This window comes from Crocuta crocuta, unplaced genomic scaffold (assembly GCF_008692635.1).
Source record: "Crocuta crocuta isolate KB4526 unplaced genomic scaffold, BGI_CrCroc_1.0 scaffold478, whole genome shotgun sequence".
NCBI classification, from domain to species: Eukaryota; Metazoa; Chordata; class Mammalia; order Carnivora; family Hyaenidae; genus Crocuta; species Crocuta crocuta.
Window position 1 is genome coordinate 455,591 of NW_027530981.1, and position 18,765 is coordinate 474,355.

Genomic DNA, 18,765 nt, shown 5'->3' on the forward strand with positions numbered 1-18,765 from the left:
CCCCCCTCCCGCCTCCCGGGAAAGCTGGGACAAGAGCTTAGGTGCCTGTTTATTCGTGCCTTTGTTCTCCAGGCCCCGTGTTTCTTTTCCAAGGTGCTTTCAGGGCTGAGCTCGAACGCTGCTTCCTTTTGAAGCCTTTTCTGGAGTCTCTACCCTTTTCTGGAGTCTCTGCTGTCCGGGTGGTCCTTCCTGCCTATTTCCACGCATCACCTTCTCTGTGCCTCTTTTACACATGGCACTCGGTGCAGTTGGCCTTATGTCTTGGCTGGTGGTGGCTGTGCTACGTCTTCTCTTCCTGGGTTCTAGGATGCCAGACCCATGTCCTATTCACCAGTGGCTTATCTGAGGCCCGATGCAGCCTAATGAACTAAGTTATACGGGGCTGAGGTGGCTGCTAGGCTGGAAGGTGATTCTAGCCAGGTGGTTCATGCTTCAAGCCTCTGCCATCTTGTCTGGGCGCTGTCCAAATGGCTGACATTTAAAACCGTCTGTCTCCACCAGTGCTACTAGATGGTGCCTGGGCTCTGGGGACTGCAATTCAGAAGCCCAGGGTCAACTTCAAGCACAAGAAGGGACGGTGGCTGCACAGGGGTGAGGCAGAAGCTCGACATCCCACTACCTCCCCTGTCCAGCCTGGTGAGGCCAGAACTGGCCTTTTTCAGAGAGTCTGGCAAACAGAGCTCCACTGAGAACAGGCACTGTCGTTATCACTAACGCAGGCTGTGTGTTTAACAGAATATACGCATGATGGGAAATTAAGATTTCACCCGTGCAAATGTTTGGAGAATGGGCCTTTAGGTAGATTAGTTTTCAAGTGCATCAGATGCTATGCAGAAGACTGAGTTCTTGTTGCCATTTGCACACCTCATGTGCTGCAGGTACAGGCACGGGGGCCTGCAGCTGCAAATCCGCCTTGCACAGGAACATCCTGGCCACTTGTACAGAAAACAGGCTGGGATTCGAGGAGACAATCTCACTGCCTCCATTTGGCCCTGAAACGTCTTATGCTGAACACTTCTGCAACATGGCAGGGGCACTTTCACACCACACAGCCAGCCCATCAGACACTTCAGGATCATGTTAATCTGAGACGCGTGCACCCAGCTTTCTTAGTTACCAGGGACTGTGAACATCCCAGGCTTGTCAGCAGAGGAGGGGAGAGGACTCCCGAGCCCTGTATCAACAGGTTAGTCTCTGCGCCACTGGTTTGCTCTTGCTACTCCTGCTGACATCACAGTTCTCGCAAGAATGAGCCTGTGACAGTCGTCCTATCAATGGCCCCAAACCAGCTCCTTTCTTCCCCCCTCCCCCCAGGCATCTCCCTTCTTCCTTCCTGGCTCCCCGAAGTCCCCTCCAGTTAGATTCTCTGGGATTATTGCTCCCGAAGCTCCCCTCCCCTGGAGTCAAATCAGACCAGTGTAGACGCATTGCTGGGATTCCAGTTTGTCTCCTTCACCATCCAGAACCATGTCTGTCTAATACCCCCACAACATGAGACTTCTGCAAGGTCAAAGTCAGGGCAGATACCTAGAGAGCTGCCTATACCAGAGGATTTTAAAGGTGGTGATCTGCCAAGGGAGGAGGCATGGGCGCCACAATGAGACACTCAAAGATCTTCCGAACCTAAGCTTCTCCTATCAGATCTCATTACCACCGCTATTAATGATAGTAATTACAAGTCATATTTGCAGAGCGCTTTGCGGATTCCAAAGCACGTTGCATGCTTATTTCATCTAATCCATGCTAGATGCTTGTGAGCTAGATCTCCTTAGTCTTACTTTGTACAGGATAAAGACACTGAGGCTCAGAAAGGTTCGAGCGACTTGTGCAAAGCAGAGAGGGTAGTGGGTACTAGAGCTGTACCTGGAGTTAGGTTTTCCACATGCCTGCAGTAGGTTCCTCTCTTCAGCCATGCCCCAGGTACCTGCCCCGAGGCCAGGCAAGCAGGCACACTCTATTCAAGGCAGACTGGCCTCCCTGCCCCCCCCCCCCCCCNCCCCCCCCCCACCTCCTTACCGTCCCCCTCACTCCCCTAACACCTCACTGTTCCCACCTCTTTTGCTAGTTCTTCACCTAACTCTGCTGGCACATTTCAACTAATGCCTCTTTCCTCTCCACACTTGAGAGTTTGCTGACTGTATCACTAATCTTACCTTGTTTTTATTTTTTTATTATTTATTTACTAGATTTTTAAAAATGTTTATTTTTGAGAGAGACAGAGAGAGAGAGAGCGGGGAAGGGGCATAAAGAGGGAGATACAGAATCTGAAGCAGGCTCCAGGCTCTGAGCTGTCAGCACAGCCCGATGTGGGGCTGGAACCCACGAACCTCCAGATCATGACTTGAGCCAAAATTGGAAGCTTAACCAACTGAGCCCCCAGGTGCCCCTTCACCTTGTTTTTAAGAAGACTCAAGGCCATTTTGCATGCATTTTAGCAGGTAACCGCCCACTACCTTGTGCTGTAATTTAACTGATTCATCGCTGTCTTTCTCATTGCTCCGGTTAGATGATTAAGTCCCGGTCTTACACACACATAAGGGTTAATACTGCTCCTTCTCCCTGCCCCTAGACAGTGACACATGTATGCCACCACTCAAGAAAATTTTGCTCCCCTGGAGGGATGACAAACACATGGATAAAAAACGATATGAGGCTCTATATTCTCATAAGAGAGAAGCAAGAACAGAGGGAGAATCAGCTTGCCTCTGGGAATCCCACAGACTCAGACAGTCTCTTCACAATTCCCTCCCGCTCTCCCAAGCCCACAGCCCCTTTCAAAGGCGAGGTGCACTGACAATAACGGGGTGACCTGTGGATGCACCATGGAGCCACCAGTGAGAAGCCCCCAAACACTCCCATGCTGCAGTAATTTCCGAGCCCTGACTGTTTCTACCTCATATATAAAGGAAACCAGATTTCAGAGACTTATTATTCAGCCTTCTTCCTTCACAGTTTCACAAATAAGACCCACTTGCTGCTTGAAAATTGCTTGGCAGAAATACTGTCACTTGTGTGAATTTACATTCTTAAGCGGCAGGGGATTCATAGCATAATGGTTAGAATTTAGTAAGTAAAATGTGTGTGGAGGTGGAAAGAGCCGTGCTGGCTGGATTTTATCTGGGTCTGTTCTATTTACCCATCCTGTTGCTAAAACTTCAGGCACAATCTGGCCACAGGTCTCCTCGACTACTGCCGACTGCCTCGCCCCAGGACCAGAGCTAGCCCCTCCTTCCCCGCTCCCCCCACCCCTTTCCCTCACAATAAGACCGATAATTGCTTCGCGTGATTTAAAGGACCACTGGAAGACCAGGGAGTTAATGCTGGTGGTGTGCTAAGCACGAGCAGCTGAAGGATCATAATTCAGTGCTGACATCTAAGCTAATCCACTAGTTTGCAGAATCTCCAGACAAGCCGGCCTCTGAATTTCACTTAGTTAAATCATTTGTGCCCCACTTGTCTGTTAAGTGCTATGAGCTTGAGGGAAGAAAGATGATATGTAAATTTAAGGAATTAGCAGTAGACATCAGTCAGAGGGATGCTGAGCTGCAAAATGTCCCTGCCTGTCACTGGGAAAGGCCTGATTAGAAGCAGGACATCATGAAGGAATGGCTCAGACCAGGGACAGCCCAGGGAGGGGATAGGAAACGCAGAGGCAAGAGAACTCACATTCCCTGGGCACCTACTATGTGCCAGATGTTGCACCGGAAGCCTTGTCTGCCTTTTCTTATGTGACCTTCCCTGTGCAGTCTAGGTCTGTGAAACTAGTATTGTTTCCTCCAGGTTTACCAGAAGGGAAACAGAAGCTCACAGAATTGAGGCAATGTGTTCGAGACCACTGCTGGAGAGTGATGTCCTACGTGAGCCCTGACTGGTGTAAGTAGAGTTGCCGGGGCGTGGCTTCTCAACTGGGTTGGAATCTTGGCCTAATGCTCACTAGTCTTTTAAAGCCTCAGTCTCCCCATCTGTAAAATGGATATAATAACAGCATTATTGGATATGGTTGTGAGGAGGAGGAAACAGAATAAGCCATGCAAAGTGCCTTGCACAGTAACAGGGATATAGTAAGTGCTCAATAAAAGCTATGATCTGTATCTCACTACACACACTGCCTGCTATACTTGCCTTTTTTTTTTTTTTTAAAGAAAGAAAAAGGGTCATAAGAGCACGAATAGCCTGGAAAGACCAATCTAGACTCACAAGGAAGTATGGTTTGGCCCCGAGGACAGTGAAGATGCTCTCTGGATTGATGGATCCATCCAACCCCAGCAACCAGCCAGTTCCTATACTTGTGCATCCTGTGCTGTTTACCACATGTCTTTCCTGTCAAGATACAGTAGATGAAATAAAGTCCTACATGATTCTGGAATGAGAGCAGGACCTCAAGAGACGGTTGAGATCGGGTCAGCCTGGCTGCCCAGAGGAACCACGCTGTAAACATCCCCAGAACAGCTGTCCACCCTCTGCTTAAAATTCTCCAGAGAAGGAGATTCCATAGGCTGCACCGGCAATGTGTTTTCTGGGTCATAACCCTAACTGTCAGGAACTCCTTAAATTCAGTTTTAGGTTTTCCTGCTGTCATTTAGACACACGTCCCCCTTCTATCCCTGATGGAGCACAGCCAGTTTCTGTCCTCTGACTTGGAAACATTTTCACCCGTGAAGAAGTCAGGCCCTCCGTCTTCACTTTCTCGGGAAACGCAATCTTTGCCTCTTTCCACGTCTACTTTCCAAGCCTTCAGTTATGGTGGGAGGTCTATACCAACCTTCCTCTAAGCTAAGTGCTTCAGTGCTCTTAAGCCATGGCACCCATGTATGTGTTCTTCCAGAACATTCTAATTCATGGCTCACCTCTGCCAAACACGGAAGAAGTTTTAAGTACACGGGGGCTGTTGATTACTTGATAGAGCAAATGGCTGGCATGGCACGGGTGGGCCACGTTAGTGATTTACTTGGACTTCAAGGAAAAGCCCTTTGGATTGTTAAGAAGTCCCCAGACGTGACCACTGATCAGCTAAGAACCAGCTTTGCCTACTGGAGGTCGTCCTCTTGTTCTTGCAGCTGATGGCGGTGATGCCGGCAAGGGATAGCTCCCAAGAACAAGACTACAGAAAGGAAATATGTTCAGTTGCTGAAAGAGAATGAAGAAATAACGTCCCAGAGATTCAATCCCTCTCCTCCTGGACCTGACATATTTGGGAGGCATTCTGCTAGGTTCTTGACTCAAAACATCTGTTGTTGCCCATGATCCAGGGGAAAATAATCACCCGGGAATGAACCACAGGAGTTCAAAAGGGCAGAGAGGAAGTGCAGCGGACAGGCATTGTAACCTGCTGCTGCCTCTATTAAGGGTCTCCTGACATTTCACCTGGCAATTTATGGCCGCATCTGGCTTCAGCTGCGTCATTGCTGTGTGAACACGTGACTGTGTNAAATAATGTCCCAGAGATTCAATCCCTCTCCCCTGGACCCGACATATTTGGGAGGCATTCTGCTAGGTTCTTGACTCAAAACATCTGTTGTTGCCCATGATCCAGGGGAAAATAATCACCCGGGAATGAACCACAGGAGTTCAAAAGGGCAGAGAGGAAGTGCAGCGGACAGGCATTGTAACCTGCTGCTGCCTCTATTAAGGGTCTCCTGACATTTCACCTGGCAATTTATGGCCGCATCTGGCTTCAGCTGCGTCATTGCTGTGTGAACACGTGACTGTGTTTGGCCCAAGAGCAACGGTATCAGTCGTGTCCACACCTTACCAAACCCTGAGGTAAATCCCCGGTCTGATCCTCCTGGCTATCGCGAAGCCAAACACACCATCTGTCCAACACACACATCTCCTGGCTAGCGACTTGCCCTCCTACCAGAACAACCATCTGAAGGAATATTTAGTGCTGCAGGATATGGGGATCTCTCTGTATAGGTCATACTTAAAACATGAGTCAGCCCGTCAGCTGGTTTCCCAAGGTCAGTCTATCTCTGCTAAGGTCCTCAAATTAACAACCAGTTAAGGGAAACATTGACTTTACGTGAACTCAGCAGGATGTCTGCAAGGTTTACAGTTGACCATGTTGTGGACATTTGAGGTTTTAGGTCTGCTTTTTGCAGGAGTCTTCTTAGAGCTGGTTGTTTGTGTGTGTGTGTGTGTGTTTTTAGTGTGTCAGCTTTCATGAAGGTTTTGCACTTGAGGCGGTCTTGTTATCATTCTGCCCTTCGTTATCAATCTGCACACGCCTGGGAGACTCAGCCAATCAGGACTTTCAGGAAAAAAAAAAAAGGATAACAGCTTCTCTTTACTGCTGTCTTTTCTATAAAGTCAGAGTTGTTTTCCTTCCTATTTTTCTTAAAGAAGCGCCTCTATGCTTTCCTTTTCCAATTGAAGTTATTCCTTAAATACTGGCTTTCTTTCAGCCAAGTTGTTCCTGATCTTTAATTATCTATCACAGTTTAAGCCTGAGAAGGTCCTGTGTCTGTGTCTGCAGTGGCTGTGTCCCAGCCAAGCCTCATCAACCTCTTTTGAAGGCAACTCAAGCTAATGCCAATGCAGCTTCTGGATTCTTTGCTACCATCGATCCCACCTACAGGGGAGGTCTTTTGAGTTCAGAGAGAGTTGCTTTTTAATTCACCCAGTCACTATTAGTTCACTGTCAAATATCAAGCCCATGATGAGCAAGTTCACTCATCAATTCTCTTCCGTAATTTCTTCGCAACCGTCTACTCCTCCACACTTAATCTTCTCGTGTACATGTTCCCCAGTGAACCACAGTTCTGGTCCTCTGCTCTCATGGAGTTTATAAATGGCCAATCTGCATCAAAACAACCCCACGAGACATTAACAACTCTACCCCTGACATTTGATGGAATAGCTACCATTAATAAAATTCGAATATTTCAGAACATTGTATTCTTATTCTGTCTTCAGCTTGTTTTTGAATCCAGAGTAAAGGTTCGGTCTTCTCAATCCAATAAACATATAAATGCTAGGCAGCCAAAGCTCTTTATGTCTTTCCATAATGGGTGTACTGTTACAAATAGGCATTCCCTGTTTGTTTCCTTCCTTCCCTCCATCCTTTTCTTTCTTGCTTGCTTGCTTTTCTCTCTCTTTCCTTCCTTCCTTCCTTCCTTCCTTCCTTCCCTCCATCCCTCCATTTTACATAGGCTCCACACCCAACATGGGGCCTGAACCTACAACCCTGAGACCAAGAGTCTCATGCTCCACCAACTGAGCCAGTCAGGCTCCCCTACCTATTTTCATTATATCACTTCCATGACTTCAAGTTATTGAAACAGACCAATACTATAAGCCTACTTCATGAGGTCAACAAATGTATAGCAGAACACACATTTAGGCAGACCACACACTTGAGGATTCTGAAGCTGACATGGTACTCTCTTTCTCTAGTCTTCTCCTCTCATTCCTGACAATAATGGTGATAATAGTAACAGTAACAACTACTATTACTATTATTGGTATTCTTTAGTATTTACTTTTTTTGGTTGAATGAACTAGTTCCCACACTGTCTAATGCTATGCTCCCTGCTTACTCTACTATAGTTGTTCACTGAATTTGAATGGTGAAGTGACAAAAATAGCTGTCACTGGACATTCTCACTAAGGGACCACAGAGAAGGCACATTAACCTAATTACTTGCTTCTTGGTTTACAACGGGATGGGTTCCCCTCATGGGGGAGGCAGCATCAGCAAGGACCCCAGAGGTCACATGTATGTCAATGCCGGTAGATACCTGAGCTGTCTGACCAAGACAATTCTGTGATGACGGCCGTGTTGTACATCTGTGCCATTCAGTGTCTATCATGGACACCAGGCCCCTGGAATGGGGAACTGGAATTTTAGCTATATGTGATTGTAATGAACTAAAATGGAAATAGCTACCATTTTAAAGAGTACAGCTCTAGACATGTGAGCTCACCATTATCATCTCAGAGGTTTTGCCTTGTTCCGTAAAGACCTGGTCATCCTCAACAGGGGTCATGACCATCGCACTTGAGAACGTCTGGAGAAAATACTACAGCTCCCATAGGGAAGACATTTCCTGTGTCGTAGCCACACAGAAAGACAATGTGGCTTCTCAGAGGACACGGACCGATTCCTCTACAACCACCAGGGGTCACTGAATTTCAGGACAGGGTCCCCAGGGGCTGGTGCAAGCACAGTCCCAGCTTCCAAACCACAAGCAAAGAACTAAAAGAGGAATTCTGAGTGGCTTGAAAGATCATCTTGAAAAACAAAAACAGTGGCATGAAACCAGGGGGTGTCTTGTCAGCCTTGAGCAACTATCCCCACGGGCCAAAAGGACAGAAATAATTGCTGACTTAAAAGGAAAAGGAAAAAAAAAGACAAAACAAAACACGAGTAAAGAACTAATTCAGAAACTATCTAAGGAATGTAAGTAGTTTCCACAGACACTTCTAATCAAACAGGCTGTGTATGATATTTCAACATGGCTATTTCTTTTTCCTTTCTTCCCTCCTTGTCTACCCCGACACCCTCTACACTTGATGGAGCCACCTCCTTTCTTGCATGCAATTACTTCAGTTTATCTATCCAATGAGGGGATAAAACAGAGGGCACACTTCTCTTAAAGAGAGCCTCCTCTTTGTGGAGGGGCGAAGTGTGGGGGATACAGGGCTTTTGGGTTTGACTGGGAAGGTCCAGCATTTGCCCTGTCCCTGATCAGGCACAGCTGTTTCCTCTCTCCCAACTGCTCCCCTCGGGGCCCCATTTTTTTTTTTTTTTTTGAAGGACCACCCTGAACAGAAAGGGCTTTCTATCCTTCCCTGCTTAAAGCCCCATATTGAGTTTTGTAAGGAGAAGGAAAATGGGAAGGACAGCAAATGACTATTAAAATCATCAGAGAATAGAAGGAAGGGTTCTGAAAACAATATTAGGGTTATGTTTTCTGGAGACAGGTTACGAGTGTCACTTTTTCAAACTTCAGGGATTCCTCTGGAAGAGGAAAATAATTATTTTCCTTCTCAATATCTTAAGGGAGAAACAACATTAGATCTAGCAGTTCCGTATGGCCCTAATTTTCTTTCTGTCCCCATCCATCCAGCCAAACGCTGGAATTCTGCCCGCTTTGTGAGCTTGCTCTGAAAAACCCTCCCAAACCGCAGGGTGGAGTGAGTCAACTGGAATGAGGACAAGAACTAGAATTTCCAACCAGTAGCCAGGGTGGTGGAGGGGGCACTCAGGTGAGGGCGAGGCCTGCAGCAGGGGGAGGCTGAGGTGAACGGGCAGAGGGACAGAGGGACAGAGGTAAAGGCCAGGCTCAGATAGAGAGCAACTGAAGGTCTCCCAGAAGTGTCACTTGCTAATTGGTGGCCTGTGGCCTGGACAGGGCTGGCCTTAGACATTCTTAGAGAAAAGCTGCTCAGAAGATGGCAAGGGAGGCAGTCAAATTTTTAGGTAGAACCTGAAGACAGATGTTGAGTAAGAGCCAGTAAATCTCCCCCACGCTGTGTCGTCTATGACCATTCTTCCAAAGTGCCTCTGCCAAGCTGCCCCCTTATACACACCTCACACGATGCGTATACACGCGCGCGCGTGCACACACACACACACACACACACAAAGCACTCATGCATACAAACCACAAACACACTCAAATGCAAACACATACATTCACATGCAAAACATGCATGAAATGCATGCATACACATGTTCACAAACACCTAAACATCTACGCATAAAATGCATAGCATTTGCACATACACACAAAACCCACAAACACCTTGAAAGAGAAACACACATGCAACACATACATACACACATAACCCACAAGTACACACTATGCATACATACACTTATGCATACCCCACAAACCTTCTTTACATTGGGATGAAGAGTGGAGGTTGGGAAAAACAAGCAATTAATTGGGCCAAGTCTCAAAGGAGAGGAAATGAAATGAAAAATCCAGCCTGGGTTATAAAAATAAGTATTTTTTTTCCAACGTGCAGGAGGCTCATTATATTAATTAAACATTATTGCAGTGAACGAGAGGGGGGAGGGTGATTAAGGCTGGGATGAGGGTAAGTGCTCTCTCCCGTTGCCCGAGGCCGCAGTGATCTTCAGATATTAATCTCGCCGAGCACTCAAATGCTGAAGAGATAAACACTTGAAATATGAAAATGTTTTTCTCTAGAGCAGACGCTGTGACCCCTCCAGGAAAGCAAGTGCAGGCTGTGTCAGGAGGCCAGCCCGCAGAGCTCTCCTGGCGTCCGTCCCACTGCTGTCCTCTGGGGGACAGGGGATGTGGCCAGTCCTTGGGGTTGGGGGGCTGCAGAGCAGATCTGGGGAACCCTGTAGAAAGGGAGGCCCCTTCCTCCTTTTATTCTCTAGTCAGGCAACGTTTGATCTACTCATTTCCAGAATCAACACCCTTTCCTCCCAAATGCTTATGGGTCCAGGCCAGGGGTGCCGAGAAACGGAAACGTAACTAGTGACTTGTGAGAGCCGACAGCTAAATTTGCTGGAATTTTGCAAGGTAGTTGGTAAATGCAGTCATTATTAAAAATTAAATTAGATAAAGTTACCATTAAATAAATTATATTGAAAATGAAAGGCGATACATTTTCAAGACTCAACACTTCCTAATTATTTTAATACGTTTGATCAGTATCAATGCTCCTGAAGTCATTCGTATCTACTCTAGCCGTTGGACAGTGAAAAACAACATCCTGGAGCTACTATGCTGCCCGGCCCCACTTCTGATCACGTCCTGTTGGTAGCTCAGCCATGGGAGGCAACTACACACCCCCAAAAGCTGCAAACATTACAAAGCAGGGTTATTCTTTTTCCTCAGAGTTGGTGGTTAAACCCCGACCAGAACACCACTGTAAAAGCACGCTGCAGTGGAGAGAGTAGAGACGACCCTCGCTTCCGGGGGCTTTTAGGAGGGCTACAGGCAACCCCCCTTGAACAACAGTGCCAGGAGGGGCTGCCAAAACCTGGCTCTGAAAGAGCGGCTGAACAATAGTTCAAGGACTGGCATCAACAGTCTCCTGGAGGCCGCGTGCCAGGCGGCTCTGCTAGACCCCATGGGTGTGGCGGCATTTCGGACCCTCGACTTGGTTTACTATGAAAGTGCTGATACCCTTGGAGAAGTATCCGTCAGGCTGGAGGCCAGTGGTCTCCTAAGGAGTCATTTTAGGAACAATAGCCGGCTTGGTGTTGACAAGAGGCTCTGTGATGTCAGCCGTGAGCGCTGGCTATGGAGACAAGGGGACACTGACTCATCCCTTCTCCTAAAACCACCCAGTCGCTCTTTCTTTCTTCCTTTCCTTTCTTTTCTCTTGGCCTCTCTTGCTCCCTCCCCGCTCCTAGGCTGCACCACAATCCCAAGACAGGGCTAGGAACCACCAGCCAACTATGGTGTAGGGTGACGGTGTAAGCAAGACTGCGGTGGTTTGTGGGCGCGGAGCAGAGGACTGCTCTGCGGTGAGGAGTTGCGAAGCTCGTGAGGGAGTCTGGGGCTGGGAGACGTGGAGCAGGCTCCCCTGACCTCCTCCGTCTCTGACTCCGGAGCTGGCTTACCTGGAAACGTCCGGTCGTGTGGGCTGGAGCTGCTGGCCCAGGTACTCCTGAGCCACTTGGCATGGTCGTACATCCACCCGCAGGGCTCCTCGGGGAAATCAAAGTTGCAATTGAATCCTGAAGGGAGCTGCAAATCTTTGTCTGAAAGTGGGGGGAGAAAGAACCCAAAGAAGGCAAATGAAATGGGTTCGGACAACAGCCACAGCGGTGCTATTGAAAGGGCTGGCAAGGCCTAAGTGGAGGGCAGAGAAAGAAGTGGCTCCCTTTGCTTATTCATTTAACTCATCTTGGCGATCGTTGGCTTTCGGGTCAGCCTTTGGTCTCATCCTTCCCAGGCATGAAAGCCAAGTCTGCCAGTGGTTCCCATAGTAAGCAATTATAAATGAGGCCACCAAATGGCTTCGGGCTCTAATCAGGCTCTTCTGTCCACCTCAGAGAGCAGACGCATGTGAAAATTGCTGTTCCCTAAGTGCCCATGAAGAATGTCTCCCCGGTGCCTCAGTGGAAGGCTGGTTCCTGCCAACCTGGCTCTCAGAAGGGATGGGGCAGCCCATTAGCATCCAGAGGGGCCGACATGCTGGGGAGGTGCTGGCCAGGGAGGAGAAAGTGAGCTTAGAAACAAGGAAGGCTTGTTTGTTCCCTTTCACCTCCTGTGATGGGTCTTTTGTTCCAGAAACACAGGGTCAGCTCGGCATCCCCGTGGGGTGGTACTGCCAGGTAGGTGATTTGGCGAGTCAGGGCAGGACGAGGGGGCCAGACCAGCCGGCCGCCTGGCTCGGCACTGACCAGAAGAAAACATAATTCCGCACGGCACCGAGAGCCTGCAGGCCAAGATCCCAGGGGCAGTAGAGAATGCTTTCCTCGTGGAAGTGTCCCAAGTGACCGTGCCTTGGCCTGTCCCGTCTGCTTCCCCGTTCACCTAAGCACCACTCAGCTCTGAAAACCCAGTGTAAGCTGGTGCCAGATACGTGATTAAGTGGGGGCGGGGGTGGAGGTGGGGGAGAGAGGAAATGGGAATCCAAATTTGGATGCCTGCCGGCAGCGGCTACAGAGACAGCGGAAAAGTGCTGGCTAACGCTAGTAGCAGGGAGGAAGTGGGGTCTTTGGCCTTCTCACTTCCCTTCTCAGGGTTCCCAGAGAGGAATTTCCGTGGGGAAGGCCTCGAATGCAGGTTAGGAAGTCTAAAGGGTACAACAGACCGGTGGAAACAAATTGCTCACGCCACGGGGGTGAGGAAGGGCACCTCTTAGGGGAAGGGCACCGCCGGGCGTGGAGGCACACCGCCACCAGGCTCTAGTTGTGCCTCCGCTTCCTGAGGCACTACTTCACATCTGCCTGCCCTGGGCCAAAGTCAGCTTGGCTTGAGGAGAAACACATGGGATCTATTACAGAAGCATCAACCTGTGGCTTGGAAAAGCCAGCCCTTAGCCCACGCCCCCCCATCACCGACAATTTCTGAATTTCTATTTTTCCGTTAAAAAATATGGGGTAATTCAATATACCATAGTTCTTCTCTAATGTTTACACGCATACTGTATCTCAGGAACCAAATTCCACAAAAAGACCTTTTGCAAAAAATAGAAAGAAGGAAAGAAAAGGGAGGAACCACCAAAGAAAGCTAACATGAAACAAACCACCATAAACGGGAAAATGATGTGCAACTTCTGAAAGTCTGCAGCAGGACTCTGACATTCCCCTTTGGACTGCCATTTAGATAGAACCTGTCCTCCACCAAAGCCAACTCTGCTAATCCCATACCGTACATGAGCTCCCCGTGCATTCCACTGTGAGCTCCCAAACTATCTGAAACACGTCTTGGAAGATTCTCCGAGTCTCTTTCTCCTCTTTACACAACAAAAACAAGTTCATTAAAATGTCAGAATCCTGTATTCAAGTAGCCCTGACCAAGAGTGTCCCCCCACCTGGTACACAATATACAAAAGCACATTCCTAAAATCATATGCATTAAATTATCATTTTTCAGTCACACAACTTCAGCCTTTAGTTTTGGCTTCCCTCCCATTCTCCTTTGTAGGCATCGTTTGGAGCCATCCACTCTGCTGGCACGGCCTCGGTACTTTGTGCCATCTACCTACCGGGCCAGGGCTATGTTGTGTGTCTCCGCCACTTCCCAGGTCTCTCCACCAGTCTTCCCTCATTTCACTTAACGAAGGTTTAATAATGATCCACAATTTACCATAAGTGGATGCTGGCAAGCATTAAATTCTAGCCAGAAATGCCAGGTGTTCCAGTTTGTGGTTTGTTGGGAACGTCCTCATATTCGGTCAGGCGATGTTCTTTTGGGCTCTGCCAATTAGTGTTTTTATCTCCCTTGGATGTGGTTAGAGGATGAAAAAGGAGGTGACACAGGGAGCCCAGGGGAAGAGGCTGATCCAGAACTAGGGGGCCCTGTGATCTGAAGGAAGGGTTGAGGTGCCTCTGAAGCTTCCTGCCTTTGTCACTCACTTCGACTCACCCCATGGAGGATGGGATGTGCCATTTTATGGAGCCTTGATATTACACTCTCTCAAGCAGCAGTGTGCAAAGGCACAGTGAGATTCAATCAAGGAGTGGCTAACTGCTCTGTTAGCCTGACCACCGTGCTCCGTGGACCAAGTCACCCAGATGACTGCCAGATCTTCACCTGACTGGATGGTGGAGACACAGCTGAGTAGAAAAAGGCTGAGGATTCTAATGATGCCAAGTGAGGGCTGGAAAGGGAGCCTTCTCAAAGGGGGGGTCCTCCCTGGATGGACTCTTATCTTCAGCTGATGACTAGCGGGTTCGCCTGTTGGCTGTACTGCTCATTCTCGTATCTGAGTGATTCTAGACTGATTGTGAACGGTCACTGCCCCAAGCCTCTGACCTCACACACCTCCCTGACCTCTGGCCAGGGGACAGCCAAGTCCCCACCCCAGCCACAGACCAGCTGCCTCTGATTGTCAGCACTGTGCCTTCCGGGATGAACCATGACTCTGGCCCCAGTTCTCACCGTCCTCGAAGCTACAGTTCTCCCCACACTCCGTGGCCTCCTCATCGATGGGATAGGGGGTGGTGGTCTCTTCACTCTTCACGGTGGGTCCCAGGGTCTCTGCTGTGGGCTTTGAGTCTGCATAACGACAAAGAGAGGGGAATGAACGCTGTATATGGTAGCTTGCATTGAAGCCCAGCAGGGGGAAGGTGCCCCAAACTAAGTGTCCTTTTAAATTATTTATTTTTATTTTTTGAGAGAGAGAGAGTGCACATGTGAACAAGCTGGAGAAGAGCAGAGGGGGAGAGAGAGAGACAGAGAGAGACAGAGAGACAGAGAGAGAGAGAGAACCTTAAGCAGGCTCCACACCCAGCGAAGAGCCCAATGTGGGGCTCTACCTCAAGACACTGGGACCATGACCTGAGCCAAAATCAAGAGTTGGATGCCTAACTGACTAAGCCACCCAGGTACCCCTAAGTGTGGGCTTATAGAGGAGGGAAAGGATAACAACTGACGATGGACACACACACACACACACACACACACACACACACACGCACCCCTCTGGAGTCATCTCTGTGTGCTATCAAGAAGTCAGGAGCGTTGTCTGAGTTGAACGAGAATGGTCCCAAGCTGCAGAAACGGCCGCGACAGAGGCACGGACACAATCCCGTGCTACTTACTCCACAGCAGAGGTCCTGGGGCCAGCACAAAAGGCCACGTGGGACCATAACGGATGTGGGGGACACTGACCCCATGGCAGGGTAATCCGTGGTCTGGGTGATCTAATACACATACACACACACAATGGATGTTGTCCCTCTAAAATAGTTTGAGAAAATCTCGGTGTTTCATGAACCGAGCTTCCTGTGCACTGGCCCCTCGGGCGGCTGCTGACGTGCCTCCCTGCCCGGCTCACCCCTTCTTTTATGTGGAAGAGACATTCTCCTCTCAGTCTTCTCTGACTCAGCCAGAACTTTTTTGAACGCAAGCTAACTGACCTCGGGGGCCCACCTACAGCAAGATAATCAGAAGCACAATAGCCAAAGCCAAGGGCCAAGCCAGACAGCTGGGGAGGTGTAACTCCAGACATTGTTGTTCGTGTTTGCACAAAACTGAATGGGAAGGAATATGGACTCAAAGGGACTCATGCTCCACATCGTGGAAATAATTAGGATGTGCCTTTAGGTCAGGTCAGGGTGTGGCAAATTCAAACGCTTCCTGGACACAAACAGCTACTGTAGACGGCTGAGTGGGGGCGGGGAGAGTGAAGTGTGGGATGGAAGGTGGCAGAGGGGATCTCGCACGCCCGATTTAAGGGCGGCCACAGGACTGGCTCCGGCACACTGAAGGCCTGAGGGGAGGTGGCCCAATGTGGCCAGATCTTGCAAAAGAATTTTTTCTCCAACATGAAGCCAAAACTCCCCATGGAAGTTCTCTAGACTTGTCAATGTTGGCAACTTATTCAAAGTATTATAACAAGGAGCACGCAACAGAGCTTGGCCGGGCCAAACCCGGCTGCAGGCAGTCCATTCTGTCCCAGGCTCTAGGTGATTCACTCACCCTTCCATTCACTTATCTATTTGCTCCTGCCAGTCATTCATTCAGCAACTTTTTTTTATGAAATGAACCAAACAATGAGTCAGGCCCTGGGCGGGGCGAGGACGGGTTCTGGTAACTGGCGCTCAAGTCCGTGTGTTGCGGGGTGAGGTCTTCCTCCCAGAGCTGCCCTCCAACGTGACTCCCCGAATAAGCTGGTGCATTGCTCCTCCGATTTCTAGACATGTTCCTTTGCACTATTGTACGTGATTAGGCGCCTTTGTCAGGCACACTTCAGGATACCATTTAATAAAGCCAGGAGCTGAAGGAAATCGCTAAATACGCTGAATAGCTTTTTCACGGTCGACTTCCCATCTTTCTGCTATTAAATACTACGCACATAACCTTTCATACTTCCCTTTGCCATATCTGCCTCTTGCTCACAGTAAATAGAAAATAACCTCGAAGCGTCCTAATTTGTAAGTTCAAATTTGTCACTGTGTCACAAAATCTCAAAACTTGGTTGTAAAGCAAACTATGGGCAGCAAAGCAAGAAGTAATCATTTGAAACACAAACAAACTAACAGGTGAAGCCGCCCTGTCAAATTATTTAGCTGCAGTGACTCAGGCCAGCCCTATTATTTTTCTTGCTATCCTTTTCAGGGTAGGAAAGAAGTGAGCCAAGGATGAGTCGCCGAAAGGAATGGGAATTTGAAAAGCAAAAAAAGCCACATGGCCTAGGAGAACAGTTTCTGGGGGATGTTAGGAAGCTGGCTGGTAAGGATAATGTCAAATCCAGGGGCACAGGGGGCTGATGAGGCGAGAGGGCATGGCGTGTGAAGGAAAAGTGAGAAGGCGGGGCCGTGTCCGCTGCCTTTTACTGGGAGCCCAGAGGTAACTGCCCATCAAACTGCAACGCTCCCCTGCAATTGAAACCAGATGTCCAGAGACTTCAAAGGGAAGGAGGCTGGGTGGAGGGTAAGAAGCCCCAACTCTGATCTTCCAAGGAATGGCCAGGCAGGACTTTGAAATGAGAAACCTGTTGCTGACCATCGCCAGGGTAATTTGGGCCAGGCTGGGGTAGGGGGGTAATAAGAGGAAAAGGACATTAGCAACTGTCCCGCCAGTTATAAAGTAGGGCCAGCCTGGGAGAGAAAGGGCACGGAAGGCCAGAGCAAAGAAGGGAAGCAGGAGTTGGCCTCCAGCTAGCTAAGCAAGCTCTGGCAAGTAGCTTCCTCTCTCTGGGACTCAGTTTCCCCATCTCCAAAGAGATGTTGACCTCAGGGCGCCTGGCTGGCTCAGTTGGTTAAGCGTCCAACTTCAGCCCAGGTCATGATCTTGCGCTTCGTGGGTTCGAGCCCTGCATCAGGCTCTGTGCTGACAGCTCAGGGCCTGGAGCCTGCTTCACTTCTGTGTTTCCCTCTCTCTCTGCCCCTCCCCTACTTGCACTCTGTCTCTCTGTCTCCCAAAAATAAACAAACATTAAAAAAAATTTTTAAAAAAGAGATGTTGGCCTAGATCTCTGATTTTTTTTTTTTTATTCAAAGTGTGTGCCACACTCGTTAGTAAGTTGTGGAATCAATGTGACGGGTCATGACTGGCAATTTTTGAACGTGAACTATATTTCAGAGTGCGCTCATGTGGGGAAAATGGGCACTGATCTGGGAACTTTTCGTTCCGTTGTATTTACTTATTATAACAGGTTTATTAGGTGCCAGGCAGCAGTCTAAGTACTTTACATCCATAATTTTACTGAATCCTCATAACAACCCTGGGGGGTTGGGTAGATATACTCTTATCATTCCCATTTTTCAGCTGAGATTACCAAGATGCTGAGAGGCTCAGTGACTTGTCTGTGGTCACACAGCCAGCGACTGGCAGAGACAGGGCTTGTATTCGGCAATCTGTGCCAGGGTCCAGGCACTTACCAATACACGACAGCCCATATGCACACACTGTGTGTCTGTATGTGTGCCTGCAAGTCAAGTGGACTGTGATATAAATTTTAAACTGTCCATCATGGTCGAAAATATTTAAAAGCCACTGGCCTAGAAGCTCCTGGGGCCCCTGCAGCTCTAACCCTTTGATTTCGAAGAGGCTGTAAATGAAGCCAGCCTGTAGCGCGGCTGGATGGCAGTTTTTAGCACCTGCACGTGGACAGGCGACGTGCAGGGGCTGCAGGGAAATTGGCCTTTCCCCTGCGTGACGGGGAATAAAGCGTCTTCCCACTAAAATGTGTTCACTGGGGGCTGCCTTCAATCCAAAGGAGGGAGAGGCTCGTTTGGGCCCGACTCCCAGCCTGCGTGCCTCCATGGGGCCCCTCCTCCTGCCATCGTGGCGGACACACGGGCAGCACCTTTCTCCCTGGGAGCCAGCAGCACTTCTCTGACATGCCCTTATTAATCCTTCCTGCCGCCCTGCTGGGTGAGCCCGTGACAGGTATGGTACCAACAGGCAAATGGAGATACCTGGGATCCTGGGGGAGGGGGAGGGAGGCTCGGCCTGTCTGCTGCTCCTGCTGGCACTGGGTTCGGGGGGGTCCCCTGAGCTCCTTCTGGAGGGCAGGGGGCCAGCTCCAGGTGAGGTCTGGTGCCAGCTCTGCTAAAGGAGGTGCCCGCGGGAAGGGTGGGGCCTGACTCAGAAGAGAGGGGTGCTTTCCAGAAACAAGAAGAGTGGGCATGCTCAGTGGGCCTGATCTACATTA

At 49.1% G+C, this 18,765-nt stretch overlaps 1 protein-coding gene across 1 annotated transcript in view; it reads right to left on the reverse strand.

The window, feature by feature from the left end:
• Nucleotides 1-18,765, reverse strand: part of NRP2 (neuropilin 2) — a 117,945-nt gene that overhangs the window by 35,225 nt on the left and 63,955 nt on the right. The window contains exons 11-14 of the mRNA XM_077770180.1: nucleotides 14,544-14,660; nucleotides 11,552-11,692; nucleotides 4,617-4,632; nucleotides 2,104-2,131 (exon numbers count right to left, since the gene is read on the reverse strand). Of these exons, the coding sequence (XP_077626306.1) occupies nucleotides 2,104-2,131; nucleotides 4,617-4,632; nucleotides 11,552-11,692; nucleotides 14,544-14,660 (302 nt within the window). The remainder of the gene's footprint in view (nucleotides 1-2,103; nucleotides 2,132-4,616; nucleotides 4,633-11,551; nucleotides 11,693-14,543; nucleotides 14,661-18,765) is intronic.